The sequence below is a fragment of the Schistosoma haematobium genome, chromosome 1 (genome assembly GCF_000699445.3).
Source record: "Schistosoma haematobium chromosome 1, whole genome shotgun sequence".
In the NCBI taxonomy this organism is placed as follows: Eukaryota; Metazoa; Platyhelminthes; class Trematoda; order Strigeidida; family Schistosomatidae; genus Schistosoma; species Schistosoma haematobium.
This window is the reverse complement of record NC_067196.1, coordinates 23881805-23902212: the sequence shown is the minus strand read 5'-3', so window position 1 is coordinate 23902212 and position 20408 is coordinate 23881805. Positions and strand designations below refer to the sequence as shown.

Below are 20408 nucleotides of genomic sequence, written 5' to 3'. Positions count from 1 at the left end.
GACGGCTATGTTCACCGGCTACGGTTGCCGTCAACGCGTGCCGGCTTGGAAGTTTCCCGAGTTGTTTTTCGAGTCAGTCGGTTTCGTGTTGGGAAAATTGCAGGGTTTTCTGCAATTTCTGGAAGACTTTCCATACTGGTTATGATATCAGAACCAGACGGGGTTATCCGTCTCTCGTGGTCTAGAGACAGATCGCTTACGTGAAATGCTTCTACGTGGGGTGTGCGAGCGATTACGGTCGTTAGGAAGATTACGATAATGCGTGAGTGTATGACATAACTCGGTTATGTCATTCTGAGTCGTGTGAGGCTTTTCTTTGATTGAAAATACCTCGGTAGTAGAAGACTTCGTAATTTCTAAAATACGATCGGCAGATGCAGCCAGTTCGTCTAAGGCGTTGTTCTGAAACGAGACCAGAACCGCTTGCACCTGTTGTGGAAGTTTTGACAAGAAGAGTTGTTTGAATAGACCTTCGTCGAAAGTTCTTGGGCCTATAACCTCTCTCATCCGTTGCAACATGCCCATCGCAGAACCGTGTTGCAGGTCGTTGTTATTGAAGAGTTGATCTAACCTTTGTCAATCGGTTAGGTCTCCTCGTTTAAGAATCGGACGTTTTAAGATTTCGTAAGGCTCAGAAACATCACTAGTAAACATACTAGATGTTACGTACCTGTTGGATTCCCGCGGTAGTGCCTTGACTACTGCGAGGAACTGTGCACGTGTGTCGTTCACGCCGTGCTCGTGGAAGTCGGCTTCTGTGTAGCAGAACCAGGCTTCGATATTGTCTGGCCAGAAGGACATTAATTGAAACGAAGTTGGGGATATAGTCTTTAACTTAAGTGCCTTGAGTGTCTGTTCAGCCATATCAAGTACGAGAATGAACGAGTGAAATATATATATATATATATCCAAAAACATGGAAAAAATATCACACTGTAAAAAAAATAAAATAAGGCCATGGTATATAAAATCCCAGAAAGGAACATGCTCGCAGGTTGCAATTCGGTGTACCGGATCACGTCGGTCTCACCAAAGAAGATGCCACAGATATTTGAAGTTTGACAACGCTTTATCCAGTAACACCTAATATGAATCATTCCCACCAAGTGAAATCATATGACAGAAGCGAGGAGGTTCGAAAATATGTTTGACAGGCTATCAATGTGTCGTGAATAGACTGATCTAATCTGTCTAGTTGTTGCAGGGGTTGTTGAGCACAGCGTTACCACACGTGATCTGGTGCGGATGCATGACCGAGCGCCTCCAGCTAGGTGAGTCCTTAAAAACGTGTGGTCAACATCCGAAGTCGAAAACTTACAGAGCTATTTATTCTGGGGATTTATTTACCTCTACAGATCAATCCCCTAGTGCGGTGGTAATGACCCTAAAACGTGGCCAGCCAGCCGTCAAACTGGCCGAAAATGCGCTTTAATGTTACCAATGTAAGGTTTGCTCGAAAGGCACTTCTGTCACGGTTAGCGTCAGACCTCAAATCGTAGGGTACCAGCACTCCTAAATCTTTTTTCAACTTGGGATACTTCTGGAGAACAGTTTCCTAAGTTGTGACTGTAGTCTGTAACCGGTCTCAGATGGACAGTAAAGTCTTCAGAAGTAGTGGACAACCCAATCGTTATCTTTATCCTAAATCGACCAATGAAGCTGCTGATTCCGTAAACTAGTTCACTGTACTGACGTAGCGACACCCGTGTTCGTAAGAAACAGAAATTCGTTGTGTATCACAGATGAAATGATGGGGGTTATCTATATTTTATGTCATCTTGTAGAAGTTAGTACTTGAAATAATAAACACTCCAGCAAAACTGTCTCGCCTGTGCTAAGGCGGTCGCAACAATGGTCAGATTTTATTCGTAGGGCCAGGATCTCTTCTGGAACGATAAGCGCCCACATATTTTCTACCAACTCAATTTTCTGCATAATGTTCGCTCTCTCATTGGTTGTCATGTCTTTTTGGTTCACCGAATTGCTACGAGCTCGAAGGTCATATTCTGCTACTACAGTAAAAACTTTTGCACCATTTTCGTTTGAGTTGCTTGTTCTACCACAAATATCAAGTTACCTGCAGTTCCGTATTCTTCCTGTCTTAGCCGTCCGGGTTTGACTGTTGTCAGTTCCGAAGAGAACCGGTCGTATTAGAGAAGCTCAATCGTTTTCGTTCCTAAGTCCATAACATCGTAGGCCGTGATGAAACTCAAACAAAAAGACGCAAGAGCCTGAGCAGAAGTCAATATATGATTTAATTTCTTCTACAGATATACTACTAAAACTGTAAACGCGATACAGGCGATCCCAGAGTCTATGTGAAAGCTATAGTCAGAAAAAGGACAACTTGGCTTTAAACTTAATCTGTTTCTGAACGTAAAAACAATTAGATTAGTACAATAATTAAGGAAATTACAGTTATTAAGTGAAACGCACAAACATACCAACCAGTATTGCTTGTCTTATCGAAATGAATAAAAACTATTAGTCACATCAATATTAATTACTTACTTACTTACGCCTGTTGCTCCTAATGAAGCATAGGCCGCCGACCAGCATTCTCCAACCCACTCTGTCCTGTGCCTTCTTTTCTAGTTCCATCCAATTCTTTTTCATTTTTCTAATGTCTATCTCCATTTCCCGGCGTAATGTGTTCTTTAATACTCCCTTTTTCCTTTCACCCTGACGATTCCATGTGAGGGCTTGTCTTGTGACGCAGTTCGGTGCATTCTTCAATGTGTGTCCTATCCACATCCAGCGCTTCTTCCTGATTTCTTCCTCCGCTGGGATCTGGTTTGTTCTTTCCCACAGTACGTTGTTGCTAATAGTGTCCGGCCAACGGATCTGAAGTATTTCGCGTAGACAACTGTTAATAAACACCTGTATCTTCTAGAAGATGGCTTTCGTAGTTCTTCAGGTTTCCGCCCCATACAGTAGAACTGTCTTGACATTTGTATTGAAAATCCTGACCTTGGTGTTGGTTGACAATTGCTTTGAGTTCCAGATGTTCCTCAGTTGTAAATATGCTGCTCTTGCTTTACCGATCCGCGCCTTCACATCTGCATCAGATCCACCCTGTTCATCAATGATGCTGCCCAAATACGTAAAGGTTTTTACATCTTCCAAATCTTCTCCGTCAATTGTGATTGGATTGGTGCATGCTGTGTTGTATCGGAGAATCCTGCTTTTCCCTTTGTGTATATTGAGACCTACTGCTGCTGAGGCTGCTGCCACACTGTTCGTCTTCTCCTGCATCTGTTGTTGCGTTTGGGATAGAAGGGCCAGATCGTCTGCGAAGTCTAGATCATCCAACTGCATCTTAGATGTCCATTGTATCCCGCGCTTCCCTTCAGATGTTGACGTCTTCATGATCCAGTCGATCACCAGGAGAAAGAGAAAGGGTGAGAGTAGGCAACCTTGCCTAACACCGGTCTTCACTTCGAACGACTTTGTCAACTGTCCTCCATGCACAATTTTGCAGTGTAATCCATCATATGAGTTCTGTATGATATTGACTATCTTCTGAGGCACGCCGTAGTGTCGAAGAAGTTTCCATAGTGTTGTTCTGTCCACGCTGTCAAATGCCTTTTCGTAGTCAATGAAGTTGATGTAGAGTGATGAATTCCATTCAATTGATTGTTCCACAATGATCCATAGAGTTGCGATTTGGTCTGTACACGATCGATCCTTACGTAATCCTGCCTGTTGGTCTCGAAGTAGGGCGTCTACGGAGTCCTTCATTCTGTTTAACAATACCCTGTTGAAGACTTTTCCCGGTATTGAGAGAAGAGTGATGCCTCTGTAGTTATCACACTTGCTGAGATCGCCTTTCTTCGGTATTTTGATCAGAAGTCCTTCTTTCCAGTCTGTTGGTACTTGTTCCTCATCCCAAATCTTATTGAAGAGAATGTGGAGTATCCTTGCAGTTGCCGCTACGTCTGCTTTTAGTGCCTCCGCTGGGATGTTGTCCGGTCCTGCTGCTTTGCCACTCTTGATTTGTCTGATGGCCATGCTGATTTCTTCAATTGTTGGTGGGCCAACATTGATTGGGAGGTCCGTGGGTGCTGCTTCGATGTTGGGTGGGTTCAGTGGAGCTGGTCGATTCAAGAGTTCTTTGAAGTGTTCTACACACCTGTTTTGTTGCTCTTCAATGTTGGTGATTACCTCGCGTCCCTTGCTTTTCACTGGTCGTTCTGGTTTGCGGCGATTTCCGGAGAGTTTCTTTGTCGTGTCATACAGTTGTCTCATGTTTCCTTCTCTTGCAGCCTTTTCCGCCGCCGTTGCTAAATCTTCCACATATTTACGTTTGTCGGTTCTGATGCTCCTCTTCACCTGTTTGTTTACTTCTGTGTATTCAGCTTGTGCCTTGGCTTTTTCTGCTCTTGTTCGACTGGTGTTGATTGCTGCCTTCTTGTTCCTTCTTTCTTGAATCTTATCCAGTGTATCAACAGTGATCCACTCCTTGTGATGGAGCTTCTTGTGACCCAGGACCTAATGACATGTTGAAGTGATTGCCTCTTTGATCCCCTTCTAGTTGCTCTCCACAGTAGTTCCTTCTCCATTGAGTAAATCATGAAAGGCCTGGAACTTGTTGCTGAGATCTATCTTGAATTTGTTGAGTTTGTTAGTATCCTGAAGAAAGGCCGTATTGAACTTTTGTGATATTGTCCGCCCCGTTGTGCAGTAATTCTTGAGTTTCAATTTCATCTTGACGACCAGCAGGTGATGAGCTGATTGTATATCAACTCCTCTCTTGGTTCTCACGTCTTCCATCGTCCTCCTGAACGTTTCGTTGATGCAAGTATGGTCGATCTGGTTTTGTGTTGTGTGATCCGGTGAAGTCCATGTGGTTTTGTGAATGCGTTTATGTGGAAATATGGTGCCGCCTATGACCAGTTTATTGAAGGCACATAGGTTTGCAAATCTCTCACGATTCTCGTTCCTTTCTCCCAGTCCGTGTCGTCCCATGATGTCTTCATATCCAGTGTTGTCCGTTCCAACCTTGGCGTTGAAAACTCCCATCAGAATGGTCAGGTCCTTTGTTGGGCACTTCTCGACGATTGACTGCAGCCTATTGTAGAATTGATCTTTAGCGTCTTCATTGTAGTCGTTGGTAGGCGCATAGCATTGGATGATGTTCATTGAAATACCCTCTTTCTTTGTTTTGAATGAGGCTTTGATGATCCTTGGTCCATGAGATTCCCATCCTATAAGCGCATTTTGCGCTTGTTTGGACAGCATCAATGCAACTCCTTGTGTATGTGGGGAATTTTCTTTTTCATGGTCGGAGTATGACAGAGGCTCCCCTGAAGCTAGTCGTTGTTGTCCAACTTTCATCCGATGGGTTTCACTGATCTCAAGCACCTCCAGGTTGCGTCTCCTCATTTCCGCACAATTTGGAGGACTCTCCCAGTCTCCTACACTATACGATCATTCCACGTACCTAAATAAATGGTTGCTCTGGTTGTCAGAAGGGGCATCGGCCACGTAACTTCCGAAGGAACTCGGCTTTCATCATGAGGCGTCATAGTTCTTCTAAATGAAGACCTTCTGACTCCCAGGGCACAGCTGAAATGGTTTGAATAATTTTTCTGGTTAGCGTATTTTTAGCGAGTTAGTTTTCTACAAGATGGGGTCGCTAACCCCGTTCCTAACCCTTCTTATTTATCCGGGCTTGGGACCGGCAGTAGCTCCCGGAGGGACTCAAGGCGGAGTATAATAGGATAATGATGTCCTTCATTTGGTAGTGTAGCGGTAAATAAATCCCCAAAATAAATAGTTCTCCTAGTTTTCGACATTGGATGCTGACCACATGTTTTAGTGGACTCATCTAGCCGAAGGCGCTCGGTCATGCATCCGCACCAGATCACGTGTGGTAACGCCGTGCTCAACATCTACCGCAATCGCTAGCCAGATTAGATCAGTCAATTCACGATATATTGGTTATCGCCAAATACACCCTTCCGATCTCGATTCTGTCTTTTGATTTCTCTGGGTGGTTACGAATTATATTGGAAGGTGTTACTGATAGAAGCGTTGTCAAACACTGAATACCTGTGTCATCTTCAGTAAGTTATATGCAACAGGGATACCCTACAGACACATCAGACCAGATTGACGTGGTTATGGACATATCTAACGGCCAAAATGTATCTAAAGGTAAACCACCACTTTAGGTCACGGAAAAAATCCTGTTGACACCTCAGAGACAGTTGTCTGAAATCCGAGTCAAGATTACGCTAAAAGATTACCAACAAACACCTAGAAATCAACAGGCATGGTGACCTACTGAGCTCTCGAGCCGGTGTGTGATAGTCTGAATGAAGTTCATGGACACGATATGTAATAATGGCATCGGTTCTGACAATGCTCAGGAGTCTCACTACTACGAAAATCAGTATTGTCCAGCTACTGCATCAACTGTTACCCTCCTCGTCTTATGGCTATGAACTTCATAAACCATAATGTCCTAACCGGCGTTCTTAGGTTCTGGTATGTCTCGAAGGGAAATCTCGCCAGCCACGTTACATGCTGTGTGGGACAACCTAAATCGTTAGGACAGCACCATAAAAGTCAAACAGAGTACACAACTGTGTCATTCGAGCTCGATCTGTAATCCACAAAACAGGACACTGAGGTTATAGTCTCGCCAGTGGGGCACGCCATGCAGCCAAAGTGCTTGCAGCGACCAATTCCTATGGCAAGTCAACCCACTTCAAACCTCAGCCTTTTCCTAACCCAGAAGACAGATGCTGCTCTAGAGGTACGTCAGGCGTTGCAAAAAACCGTCAAGTCCTTCTATTGTAAAGTAAGGTGACTAAGATTCAGATTAGATGTCAGGAACGCATGTATTTGTTTCGAACTGCTGATGGTAGTCCTGACTGAAAAACATCTCTACACTGACGTCTCAGGCAACGATATGTGTATTCAAGGTAACACACCTTACTGGTTAGACAGGGTACACAAAACAGGGGAAGGAGCTACAACATACATAGACACACAATACAATGTATTGATACCACACAGAACGATGGCGGCAGAAACATGGTGGTGTTACTCCAACATTAACGGCACAAAGTGCCCCTTCGTAGGAACATACCGACTTTCCACAGCTTCCAACACCCAGAGAGATAATATAATCCAGGTGCCACTAGAAAAATTACACCACCGGTTCGACTATGTACTCCTAGCTCGAGACCAAAACACTCCGTTTTATATCTCACAAATCAGGACAGAACCTCCACAGGGTAATATCATAGTCGATTTCTCACAATCATTCAACATTCAGGATAGAGTGGACATGTGGGTGACGCCATGAAGTCATATTTTTCACTGTTTTCGAGCAGACGATCAGTTTCTCCCCCGAGGATATCCATGCTTAAACTCAAGTACGGAATAGTGATCGTGGCATAGACATGTTTAACGTGGTTACTTACAATGCACTCCGGAGGAACGAAAATACTCCCTGCCCTCACTTTACTGAGGGTGAAAGCATGTCCATTTTGAACCATCTCCATCAAGCTACATGACCACAAGCGTGCTGGTAGCTAAGAGTGTATGATCACCGAGACTTAGTGAGGGATATTATTTAGGAAGTTATCCTGTACAACGTTCCGAACGTCTCGGCGAACGTTCCCGTCCGTGCAGGTTACAGAATTCTTTCTTCAGGCAAAAAAAGAGCCTGACACAAATGAAAAGTTGCCCCAGAGGATTCTCGCCGTACCTCTTATTTAGTATTGAGAAACAAATGAGACGCCAAGGTTCAAACTGACAAGCGACACTGGGATTCAAAATAGAAATGCCTCAGTTACCCACCTTTAGTGTTAGTTGGAAAAAACATATTAAAGTTAGTTCAATATTTTCAACGCTGATATGGTGGACCTTTGCGTTTTAGATGAACTACAGTACTTCAAATTGTATTTCCCGTTTTGTATAAACACCTAACTTTGTGTTTTTTTGACTAAGCTACTATTTGAATCACATTCCTACTTTGCAATAACAGCGCACTATTGTACAACATAACTTCGTGTTATAAACGATAAGGTAAAATTTCAATTAAGTTTCCAGATAACGAGTATTAAGTAGCACTGAATGTAAACCATAGGCTTTCTACTAGTTGAACTCAACTACACGATACAGTTTACTGTAATGTTGAAACATTGAGTTCGGCAACGCTACCACAAAAACTCAACAATAAAATAACGCCAGCACATGGAGCCAGACAGTATGATGGAAGTGAACAATGTTAATTCCCAAAAATTAACCCAATAAATTTTCATCAACAATAAATGAATACATACTTCATTTGGTAGAGGATTGGGCCGTTGAAACATATGATCCGTTTCAAAACGCCAACCTAGAAGTTCTTTTCGATAAACAGGACGGAACCTGATTAAACGAGCTACATAACGTGGTCAATAATTAAATTTCTGAATATGATTTAGCTAAAATATTAGTCAACCTAATCGCCATATCTGAATCACCGTCCTTAAGGACCTCTGTAACCAATCTATGTATACCAGTTGCTCTCCCTCGCTTCAGACTAGCCATAGCTTTTTGAACTTCGATTAGAGCTTAGGGGCCTGCTTCAATGTTCCATTCACACTGTCTGGGAATGGTGAGCAGTTGTAGAGTCAGTCAGTAACAACGTAGAACACCGTACGTAGGTACAGCAGTTCGAGTTGCCACACCACATTAGCACAGAGATGCAGTTGTCGACTCGAATCTCGTAATGGTAGAGATAGTAAGAGTATAAGCAGTAATCCAAAAGACTAGGGTTTGAAGATGTTATTCAAGGAGTATAATATAGTGAAATAAATTTGGAAAGAGAAAAAAAGGACATGAAGAATTCAGAAGATTAGAATTTGGGATAACACAAAAAGTGGATGCACCTGCGCCATGGCAAACGATTTTGATCCATGTCATTCAACATCTCTAACCATCGGTTGCTATCATCTCGCGGTCCCCAACCAGGTAGTCGACACCTAATAACATGACTCAGTGACTTCATGGACTTGTGCCATGTTTTGGTCTGGACGCCACTAGCTTTCTTCCAACCTACTCCTACACCATAAAACATCGCACGTCGAGGCAGTCGGTCGTTGGGCATACGTAACACGTGTCCCAGCCATCTCAACTGATGAAGTTTCACTACGTCATCAATTGATTTGCCATCCTTACCTAGTACCCGTTTCCTAACAACTGCGTTACTTACCCAATGGTCCCAGGATATACAAGCAATGTTTCGAAGACGCCTATGATCAAATACTAGTAACCTACGAATATCCTCTACTCTTACCGGCCATGTTTCACTGCCATAAATTAGGACGGAACGAACTGTTGCGCGGGAAACACGTCCTTTGGTTGGTAGACGGATGTCTCGCCTACGCCACAAATGACGCAAGTTGGCAAAAGCTTTTTTAATTACAAAGCTTATTAATTAACAAACCATAATACACATCATTACCAGTATAGAGAAGAAAACCATGTAAGTATGAATGGGGAATGTGAGTCGTCATAGACTTCTGGTTACGTTCCGTAGTGTACGCATATAACACACGATGCAGTGGCCGACAGCATGTACCTAAACTAAAGAAATTCAACACAAACCCACAAACAGCAAAAATTCTTTAAACCACAAAATTACATAAAATCCCATACATTATTTTAAACTTGTTATAACAGTTCAGTCGAAACCTACTTCATAAGACATTTTTCGAAGCGGCTGGATATAAGTGAAGTGAAAGATTAACTAAAATTTGTAAGGAGCATAACTTCACCCACAGAATATAATTACATAATATTTCCATTACATTTTCAAAAGAACAAATACATCTTGTAGATGAGTGGGAAGCGGATACAAAACCAAACTTCTTGACTGTGCCAACTAAATAATCTCTATATGTGAGTTACTTTGAAATCGATTTCCACTTTACAATCGTTTATAATCGTTGATATTTTAAATAAATTTCTCGGAAACAACGGAATGAATCATAACGTAGATTAACAAAGTTTCTTTTTACGCATGTCTAGTGACATACTGACAAGATCTTTTTCTAACTTTGACAAACGAAACTCAACAATGTGGCTGTAAATTTTCTCGTTTGTTCATCCGAAATGAATTTTCGCCACTAATATACACACGTATTGTGACACTATGACGTATAACGACTTTTTGTCGGAAATCATCAAACCAACATTCTATGTACAAATTTCTATGGAACTACTCACTCCCAGTTAGATGCAGATACCCAAATAGGTCGATCTTTCAAGTGCAACTTGGTGAGTAACCTAAGGTGGGTTTAAACAAAGGACTCAGCTGTCCGTAATGCAGGTCAATTGACCCATTTTATGAAACCCATTTATTAACAGGGTTTCTTTCTGGATGTTCACGTAATGTTGTTGCGTATCTTGCGAGAATAGAAAGCTATTCACGAAGCTATATATTACTTATTGGTTGGTCTACACCCCATAGAGAACCGTTAGTTTCCATCCTTAAATTCCCAAAACATCCAAAAACTAGTAGTTTGAGATGCTATTTATTACCTTAATACAATGTGATATAGATATACACATCAAATAAACGGTTCTGAATAATATTGTAGACATATTTTTTTAAAAAAAGCAATATCCGTCATAACTATAGCAGTTATATACTAATAAAAATAATAAGTATACGGGGATAAAGTAAATGAAGAAAACGGTTGAATGAATTTTTATTTTTATCTCAATCGATTACATGAATAGATTATACGGTTGCCATTCATCGTTTCAATTCGCCCAGCTATGTTGAATGGTATGCTTTCAACACTTTAAGAACAGTTACAATGAGAAAGGGGAAGGGAGAGAAATGAGGGGAAACTTCACAATAAAATCGCATATAGCACTATTTTATCATTTGTCCTGATTTAAGTTTTATACTTAGGGCCGAAACATTTTCTTAATTTGCAAATAGTGTGCAACATGACGCTGCCATTAACAAACAAAATAATGATTCTTTACAAATAAAAATATGCATTTATAAATTTCAAACTCTTACAACATTGGGGGTACATACATATTATTCTTCTTTACTAGCAGCATACATATGCTATGTTGTGTAATCTATTTTTAGAAAAAAATAATCTGAGTGTCGATTATGTAAGTGGCTTACTTGGTTTTATACACCGTTATATATATATTATTATTATAATAAACAGATAATTATCTCCCAGTGGGGTTTTTCAGTTAAAATGGGGGGAGAAAAGATAGTTAAACATACAAATTGTTTTTTTAAAACAAACAATAGTGGTACACAAAAAATGCACACGCAGTCAAATATATAGAACATGATATGATGCAACCATTCAAATGTACAGATCTTTGTTTCCTTTATATACGTTGAATCCCAGTAAAATATCTAAATTTAGTCTGAAAGCAGTTTTTACAAATACACACTACACTCAGTTTCCTAGAATTATCGACTAATACAAACCGATTTAGGGAGGAAAACACTTTTTTTATAACAGTAATAATACTAACGGTAGCGATTACCAACACCATTATTATTATCATTATTATTATCAACTAATTAATGTTATGATATCTTGGCAATGGATTATAAAAGCAGACGTGATAATCCTGGAAACAGCGACAACGATAGTTTCGTTTGATTTTATCATTTTTCGAAGGGATCACACTCATAAAATATAAATCATTGCATCCTGTTTGTTGACATAAGTCAATGCATTTTTTGGCTGTTTCAACAGTGCACATAAAATATCCAGTAGCTAAAAAGTAAATAAAAGCACGATGTAAATAAGTGCATATAGATATTTGCTTATTTTTGAATTTCATTAGAAAAGTGACTGAACAACTTACTGAGATTAACTGAAGAAAGTGATTTGACTCTCCCAGAGAGTCATAGATGTACACTCACAAGGTATGTTAAAACGGTGAAACCGTTTCTCAGAGTTATCATATTAAAACGGTGGTTATTAGTGACATATTTGTTTTCTAGTAACAAACCATGATTTAATGACCATCAAATGTGGTGGCCAGAGCACACTCCTGGATCGAAAGCAGGTATCTCATCTAGTGATTATCAAGAGATAATCGTACTCATTTAAACCACAAGCGGGAAGTATCTTGGTGTTAATGAAACAATCCTTTAATCTGGTCACACTCCTATGCATGATCTTCAAAAAATTCTTAGTAGAGTATTTAGTAAGACAAATAAGATAGTTAATAGCTAAACAAACTTCAACTAAATTGTCTTATACTTTCTCCTGGTGACTACCAACTCACGTAATAGACTAGAGATCCGGAAAGAAACCAAGTCACTGAAGGTATCCATTTCATCCTTTTAAAAGAAAACTACTGAATATTCTTCAATCTGGGGTAAAATTTTTAGCCATCTAGTATGATGTTTGTAAAGACAACCTGGATGGGCTTTATCATCATAAAACGCTTCAGTAGAAGGTAACATCCCTGTTAAGTAATATATTGATAACCAACTGTAAATCTTGTAGCGAGATTTAATCATTTTACAGAACATCAAGATCTGAATAGTGTGTTCACGGTTATGGCGAAGCTTAGTGTCAGAAGTCCTCAGTGAATGTACTTAATGCAATCAGACCGAAAGTTCTGGGTTAGAATCCCACGGGTGGTATCGTGGATGCATACTGCTGAAGAGTCCTGTACTAGGAAGAAATGGTTGTCCAGTGCCTCCAGGTTTTCCATGGTGGTCTAGCTTAAATTGATTCATGATTTCAACTATTAAATTACAATCAGTTTTGTTTAGAACCCTCCAAGAACATTTTAGGAAAAGACAGATCATATATCACATCCTGTTTAGATATCCACTGATCTTTTCACTAATTTTATCATGTTCCCGAAAATTTCTAAAGCCCCAAGGTTATAGGTAAACAATAAAAACTCTAGTTCTCTGTATGCCAAATAAGCTCTTAAGGAGTGTTTTCATGCTTCTCGCCTTTTTGATTCCTATTTCTGGATTCGATAGCTAAAGAATCCCGGGGACTTGGAAGCGGTTAGAAAGTCGGTGTCTAGGTGTTCACTCATAAAGCATATCGCTTAAATTACTTCCTAGAGTTATCCTTTTAAGCTTCTCAAAAGACACGTGATGCAGACAAGAGTCACTAGTGATGAAGCATTTTATGGCAGATTAATGCTCCAGTGATTAACTATTTCATAGACCATTTTGAAAATGAATAGAATGATCACGCGATTCTCCGGTGGTGAATCAGTTCCAGCGTTTAAGATTATATTAAGATCCTTAATCAGAATTTAGCTTAAGCCAAGGTCGAAGCACATTCGATAGTGGAACATTTGAGCCATTCAATCAACACTGATTATCACGATCCACGATTTTGCTCAGCTTCATTTATTGTTTGAGTACATGAGCGTGAAAATGTTTTAAATGTATTTATATAAATATGGAAAAGAAATTAAAATAATAACACACCGTTATGATATCTGTAGTTTTCTTCAGGACATGGTTTTGAAAAGTTCACATCATCTTTTGCATATGTTTCTATCGGCTTAGCTAGAAAAGGTAGGCAAATTTGTCAAGGCCATAAGTAATATTATACATAATTATTCATTTAAACAGAAATGAATATGATACAAACATTTTATTTCAATAATTAAGGGGTGAAATTCCGTTCTTCTCAAAAATTTCACTTTAGAGTACGTATAAAAGAGAAATTAGATTGGAACCTGCAGCGAATTTAAATTCCTAGTCATTTAGTTAAGCAGTGTTTTTTTTAAATAAATAAGCTAAACAAATATAACATCAAATAGTTGCACATGGATGCATATTTTTCAACTGTAAACCCTATTTAAACCTAAATTCCAGTTAGATAATCTGCACATGGGTACCTGTAAGTTAAATTAACTGGGTTGAAAAACATATGAGGTTAATCAACCATTGATTGATTATCGAAACATTCACACGCGTACACCGTAGTCTGTGCTATTTAACTGAGGTCGTCAAGATTTAAAAAACCAATTGATCAACCTAATCAATACCACCTTCAAACCAACTATAATGGGAAGGATGAAATGATTATATCATGTTTTCTTGAATCACGTCTGTTGTATCAGTTTCCTGATTAATATCTACTCCATTCATCATATTTCTTTTCAGTCATATTGATGCTACCTTCTTGAACCGCAGCAAAATGTAACACCTCAAATTGATCCAGTTTAGCAAAAAGTTGGATACTGTTTTGATATTTCTGTCTCTGAATAACGAATCCAGTACAAATAATTTTGGAAATCCTTCAATAGTTTATCTACACAATAACGAATATTAAATATTACTATCAAAGATATTCTTCATAAGGGTATCTATAAAATGTAAATTACTATTGTTATGTTAAAATATATCCAAGCATGTACATACCATACAGTCTTTGGTAGTGAAGGATTTTATGAAGACAGTATAAGGGTATGACAGCTTCAACATCACAGTGAACACAATCTAAGAATGTTTTATTTAAATGTCTTTATATATTTATATTGGATTGTGTGAGCTTACGGACTGAAGTAATGGTATCAATTTGTTTTTGTGATTAATTATTACTTAACCACAATTGATCTTAGCATAACTACTGAGTCAATGATAATTCAATATTAAAAATTATATAAATATAAACAATAGAGTAAAATGAAAACATCTTATTGAAATACAACAATTTTAGCGAGTAATTGAATAAAACTGAATTTTTTTTAAGGACATATCGTTTTCAAATAGATAATCATCAGGATTCACTCTGGTAGACAGTGGTTATATTTGTACATATATATGAAGAACATCCAAGTAATCAATGTATTTGTGGGTCATGGACAACAATGAATAAAGATTACATAAGTAAATGAAGGAAATGTACAACTTGATATTAAGTTAACAGTTATAGTAGTAAAGAAATAATAAACAGATAGATTGATATAGAATATAGGTCAAAGCTTGAATAAATAAACCCATTGAGTCATTCAACAGAATTAAAACATTTTAGCTACGAAAATTTTCTTTTTCAACAATGTCATTTATCTAAATTGTATAATTGTACTGTTTAGGTAATTTTACATATGGTGGTCGATATCGAAATACATGAAAGTTCAGTCATAAGTAAAACGTTTTAAAGTATGGAATATAATAATCATTAGAAACCAAGAATTGGGAAATATGTGAGAATTCACTTCAGTTACGCGTACAGCAAAGCAACAATGAGTAGAAAGAATTGATAATATCGTTTATCAGCTTTTCTTTGGTCAATTTAAGGACAAAGATATTGCAACCGTTCTTTTAAACACAAAGATTAAGATTGATAGCTCGAATTGTTTTACCTTTTGAGATATAACTTACTTATTCCTGCTATTCCTCGTGAAGTAGCACAGGCCGACAACCAGCATTATCCATCCAACCCTCTCTTGAACAATCCCTTCCAGTTCTTTCTAGTTGCTATTCATCCTTTTCATGTCTGCTTCCAGTTCACAATGCAGTGTGTTCTTTGTCTTCCTCTTTCTCGTTTCCCCTCAAGATATCAAGTTGGAACTGGCCTCGTGATGCCGTGTAATGGTTTAAACAGTATATCTCCTATCCGCCTCCAGCGCCTTTTTCCAACTTCCTCTTCAGCCGGAAGCTGGTTTATTCTCTCCCACAGTAGGCTGTTGCTCGACCAACGGACAACAAGTATCTTGCGTAAACCATTGTTGTTGTAGTTCTCTAAGTTACAGCTCCATACAGTAGAACCGTCTTGACGTTCGCATTGAAGATTCTGACTTTGATATTGTCTTGCAGACAGTTGTTCTGAGTTCCATATATTCTGTGACTATAGGAATGCTGTCTTTGCTTTGCCGACCCTCGCCTTTACGTCTGCATCAGATCCACTGATTCATCGATGACGCTGCTCAAGTATATGAAAGGTTCCACTTTTCCAGGACTTCTCCATCAAGTGTGATTGTGCTGGTGTTCTCTATGTTGTATTTGAGGATCTTGCTTTTTCCCTTGTGTATGATAAGGCCTACTGATTGTATTTCCCTGCATTTGCTGATGTGTATGGGATAGAAGAGCTAGCTCATCTGCAAAGTTTATATCGTCCAGTTGAATCCAAGCAATCCTTTATATTCCATGCTTCCCCTGATATGTGGAGGCCTTCATAATCGAACCAATTGCCAGAAGAAAGGGAAAGAGAGAGAGTAAGTAGCGTTGTCTGACAACTGTCTTGACTTGAAAAGCGTCTGTCAGCTGCCTTCTACTCACAACTTTGCAGCGTAGTCTGTCGTGTGAATTTTGTATGATGTTGACAATCTTCTCGCCTACTCACACCGTAGTGTCGAAGGTCCCATAATGTTCTCCTATCCACATAGTCAAAAGCTTTTTCATAGTCCAGGAAGTTGATGTATGGTGACGAGTTTCACTCAAATGATTGTTCAGTGATGATCCGTAGTGTCACGATTTGGTCTGTGCACGACCGATCCTCACGGAATCCAGCCTGTTGATATTGAACTTTGGTGTCTACTGAATCTTCCGTACGGTTTAACAACACTCTGTTGAGAACTCTTCCTAATACCGATAGTAGTGTAATGTCTCTACAGTTCTCGCATTTGCTCAGATCTCCTTTATTAAGTATTTTGGTGGAGTATGCTTATTTCCACCATGTCGGGACTTGTCCCTCCTCTCAAATCTTCCTGAATAGAGAATCTTCACAACTACTTCTATGTCTGACTTTAGTACTTGAGTCGGTGCGTTGTTTGGTCCTACTACTTTCCCACTGTTGATTTGTCTGATGGCCATCCTGTCTGCTTCGACTGTTTATGGAGTGATGTATTGGGAGGTTTGTGTGTGCTGTTTCGATATCTGGTGGGTTCACTGGGACTGGTCTATTCAAGAGTTCTTCAAAGTGCTCTACCCGCTTGTTCCTCTGTTCGTGAATCTCAACGATTAATTGGTCTTCTTTGTTTCTGACTGATCTCTCTGGTTTACCATATTTCCCTACCAGTTTCTTCGTTGTATCATATATTTGTCTGGAATGTTCTTCTCTTGAAGCTTTTTCTACTGTCATTTCTTGGTGTTCCACTTATTTCTGCTTGTAACTGTCTATCCCTAGTTATCTAATTGCTTAACTTATAAGTAGAATATTATTTATTTAGTTATTTACCGAAACACATAAACATTGGTACAATGAGGCACCAAATAGATATGCGCCACACGAATCACTCGATTTGTGTGAGGGCTGGGATATTACCCGGGTGCCCGAACGGAAGCAGGCACGAGTAGAGTAAATTATCAGAAAATGCATTACCAGTGTGAATTGCTTTAAAGCCAAAATATATACCTTAAAGGTGTTCATGAGTTTTGTAAAGCCGAAATATACAGTCGAGTAGATGGTGAACGTATGAATCGCTTCAAGATCACAGTACATTAATCCAAATAGGCTTAGGAATTAGAATATGGGTTTTTATCACCGACTGGCATAAGTTATATCCGAAGTCCCAATCCTGAACTAATAACTCATTCATTTATCCTAGCTATCTGCTAATTGATCAAAATAGGTCAATCTGAGGCACATGCCATCTTTACTATATAGAAGTATATCAAATATTATAAAAATGAATAATATAAATGTGAACAAAGTATGACTTACTGTGTACAACTGTTTGATACATATTTAAATAAATGAAAATTTCCATAATTGTAAATAATTGAAATATTTTGATGAAGATATTCCTCATAATGTATATCGTTCCACTTTTCACCTTCTATTCTGTAGTTGAAAATTGATTTTATTTTTTTCTTTCACAAACTTAATTCGTAATAAAGTAGATGATCTTTTGAACAGCACTGTGTATGAAAATATGACAGTTAATTATTGCATAAGTCAATTACATTACATTATAAAATTATTTAAATCTATATATATATATATATATATATATATATATATATATATATATGGTCGAAGGTCAAGACAACTGATTCACATGTAATTAGATAGATGAATAAAACTCTAGACAATAATGATGATCTCATTAAATTGATAGGCTTTATAATTTACATAATATTAACCAACCATTTTTATAGGTAAATAACATTTATTAAGACCATGATAAAAACTCAAATTCTAGTTTAGAAAATTATTTAATTCACTCACACCCACGCATTTATATTATGACAAAGCACATCAGTTGTAATTGGGACAAATTTCTATAATATGGAGATAAATAGCGTATGTGTGTGTGTAAATATATATATATATATATATATATATATATATATATATATATATATATATATATATGTTACGTGTATCTGTCTCCATGTATTTTACGTATATTACACACAATATTTATTCGTTCATATGCCGCCTATGTGTGATAAATAGATTCACTTTATTATTAACGTTATCAATGAAGTCGATAATTTCAAATATTCAATATATATGAGATGGATTTCTTCAAAATAAAATGAGTTAAAAAGACTATCGCATTCGGAGTTCAGGATTTTTTGCATGCAAAAATAAAAATAAAAAAAAGACAAGCAAATGTATATTGTTAGTGAAATGTTTGCATAAATTGCTTAATATATTAACTATGACATGGAATTTCATAATTCCAGACGTTAAAGTTTATAATGATCAACATTCACGGGCAAGAATAGGTAATTGTAATAATCATAAAAGTTACCTAGGTGTTCATATGCTCATTATATAGTGTGAAAAATAAGTATTTTTAGAATTGAGGTGGTGGAGAAAATTTGCAGCTCAGGTGGATAATTTTGATGGAGTTTTGTTCTCTGAGCTGGATGGTTTGGTCGTGGAGCTTTCATCGTTCTTCTGAACGAAATCATCAGCACAAACTTCAGATAGCAGTCTTTAGAATTGCATAAGTATGTTATCGTATAGAGAATTGATGTAGCGGTCTACATACATCGAACGTTTTGTTTGTATTTCATTAATTAAATAAAAGTTAAAGTATATATATATATATATATATATCACTCTTTTTAATCAGTTTTCCTCATGTTCGATATTACAGTTACGAATGAAGATTAATAGAATGATCAAGTTTAGAGTAAACACATTGTTCAAAATTACTTACTTACTTACTCCTGGTTAGCGTCTTTACTAACAAGATTCAAAATTAGAGTTTATGAATTGAGGGCTGTTTGTAAAATCAAATCAAAACTGTTAATGTTGAAGTGACTAGTAAAATGTTAGCTTGAATAAGTGTATACTTAAAATAAGATTGTGAAATTGATGATCAGTATAATTATTAAATAACATGATGTAAGTGAACTACTTGTGTAATTACAAATCAGATTTAATGTTTGATCGAAGATTATACAATGTATGAATTTGTGATCAGTAATAACAATACAATGGGCTGAGTGCCAATTAAATTCGTCATGTATTTAGATGATGATTAGTGATAATAACAGTAATACAAAGATATATTAATGATTATAGTAATAATGATAATATCTTAACTATCAGTATGGGGTTGTGAAGATTGTTGAGTTATTGATTGAGATCATGGATCGTTCAATGTTAGACCACCATTGAAAACCTGGAAACACTGGACGGCTATTTCGCGGATTGGTGAAGTTGACACCAATTGGGTGGTAGCTCAGTGGTATAGAGGCTAAGGGTTCGTACACGAAACCTAAGGTCCTGGGCTCGGATCCCGCGTAAGAGATTGTGGTTTCACACCGCCGAGGAGTCCCATACTAGGCTAAGACGGTCATTCAGTGCTTTCAGGTTTTCAATAGTGGTCTAACATTGATCTATTCATTATTTCAATCAATAATATCTTAAGTTAAAAAATTAGAAAGATAAGGTTAGGCACACATTAGTTAAATAAGGTCATCTTATAAAATTAATATAACTCAATTTGCTGCCTTTTAAGGTTGTTCAACGTGAAAGAAGTGGCTAGTCACGTTTCTTTTGTACTCAAAACTTCAGTTATTTAAGAATCTTAATGCCTACTGCTATATAGAGAATATATTCTCCGTTCACACATGATGGAGATTTTTAAACGGTTTGAAAATTATTCACACAAAATGATTATTAATGAAGAAAACTATCATAAATAAATAATAAAAAAATCGGCCTATATCATTTTGAAAGTTACAACAGATTGTTATGCAATTAGTAGTAAAGAGTTAATTAAAGGGTAATGATGATTTAAAATAGGTAGTCATATATTAATACATTTATTTATGTAAGAATAAGAGAATACAACAAGAACAATTTTATTTAAGAAAGAGATATTTTTATATGTTCTGATCAATGATTTATTTTAGGATTAATTTACGATGGTAAAGTATGGTCTGTGAAGGTAGAAAGTATGTACTTGATCATCTTTGTCTTCAAAATGTTACTTCAGTATAATGGAAACACCAAATG

At 37.7% G+C, this 20408-nt stretch overlaps 1 protein-coding gene across 1 annotated transcript; it reads right to left on the bottom strand.

The window, feature by feature from the left end:
* Window positions 1–10527: 10527 nt before the first annotated feature.
* MS3_00005508 (uncharacterized protein) lies at window positions 10528–19316 on the bottom strand. Its single transcript, XM_051213585.1, has 4 exons — window positions 19102–19316; window positions 17649–17845; window positions 13463–13543; window positions 10528–11768 (listed from the first exon to the last, which is right to left on the bottom strand). Exons 2-4 carry the CDS (start codon window positions 17734–17736, stop codon window positions 11566–11568), a joined length of 372 nt encoding a protein of 123 aa, XP_051073472.1. The 5' UTR covers window positions 17737–17845; window positions 19102–19316; the 3' UTR covers window positions 10528–11565.
* Between the last annotated feature and the right edge of the window lie 1092 nt (window positions 19317–20408).

Bases quoted from the DNA above. Each gene is read 5' to 3' on its own strand.
- MS3_00005508 (XM_051213585.1), bottom strand. From the start codon at position 17,736: ATGAGGAATATCTTCATCAAAATATTTCAATTATTTACAATTATGGAA. The intron at 13,544-17,648 runs GTAAGTCATACT...TACCTTTTCTAG, and splicing joins GTATCAAACAGTTGTACACA to CTAAGCCGATAGAAACATAT. The intron at 11,769-13,462 runs GTGTGTTATTAT...TTTACTTTTTAG, and splicing joins AAACTACAGATATCATAACG to CTACTGGATATTTTATGTGC.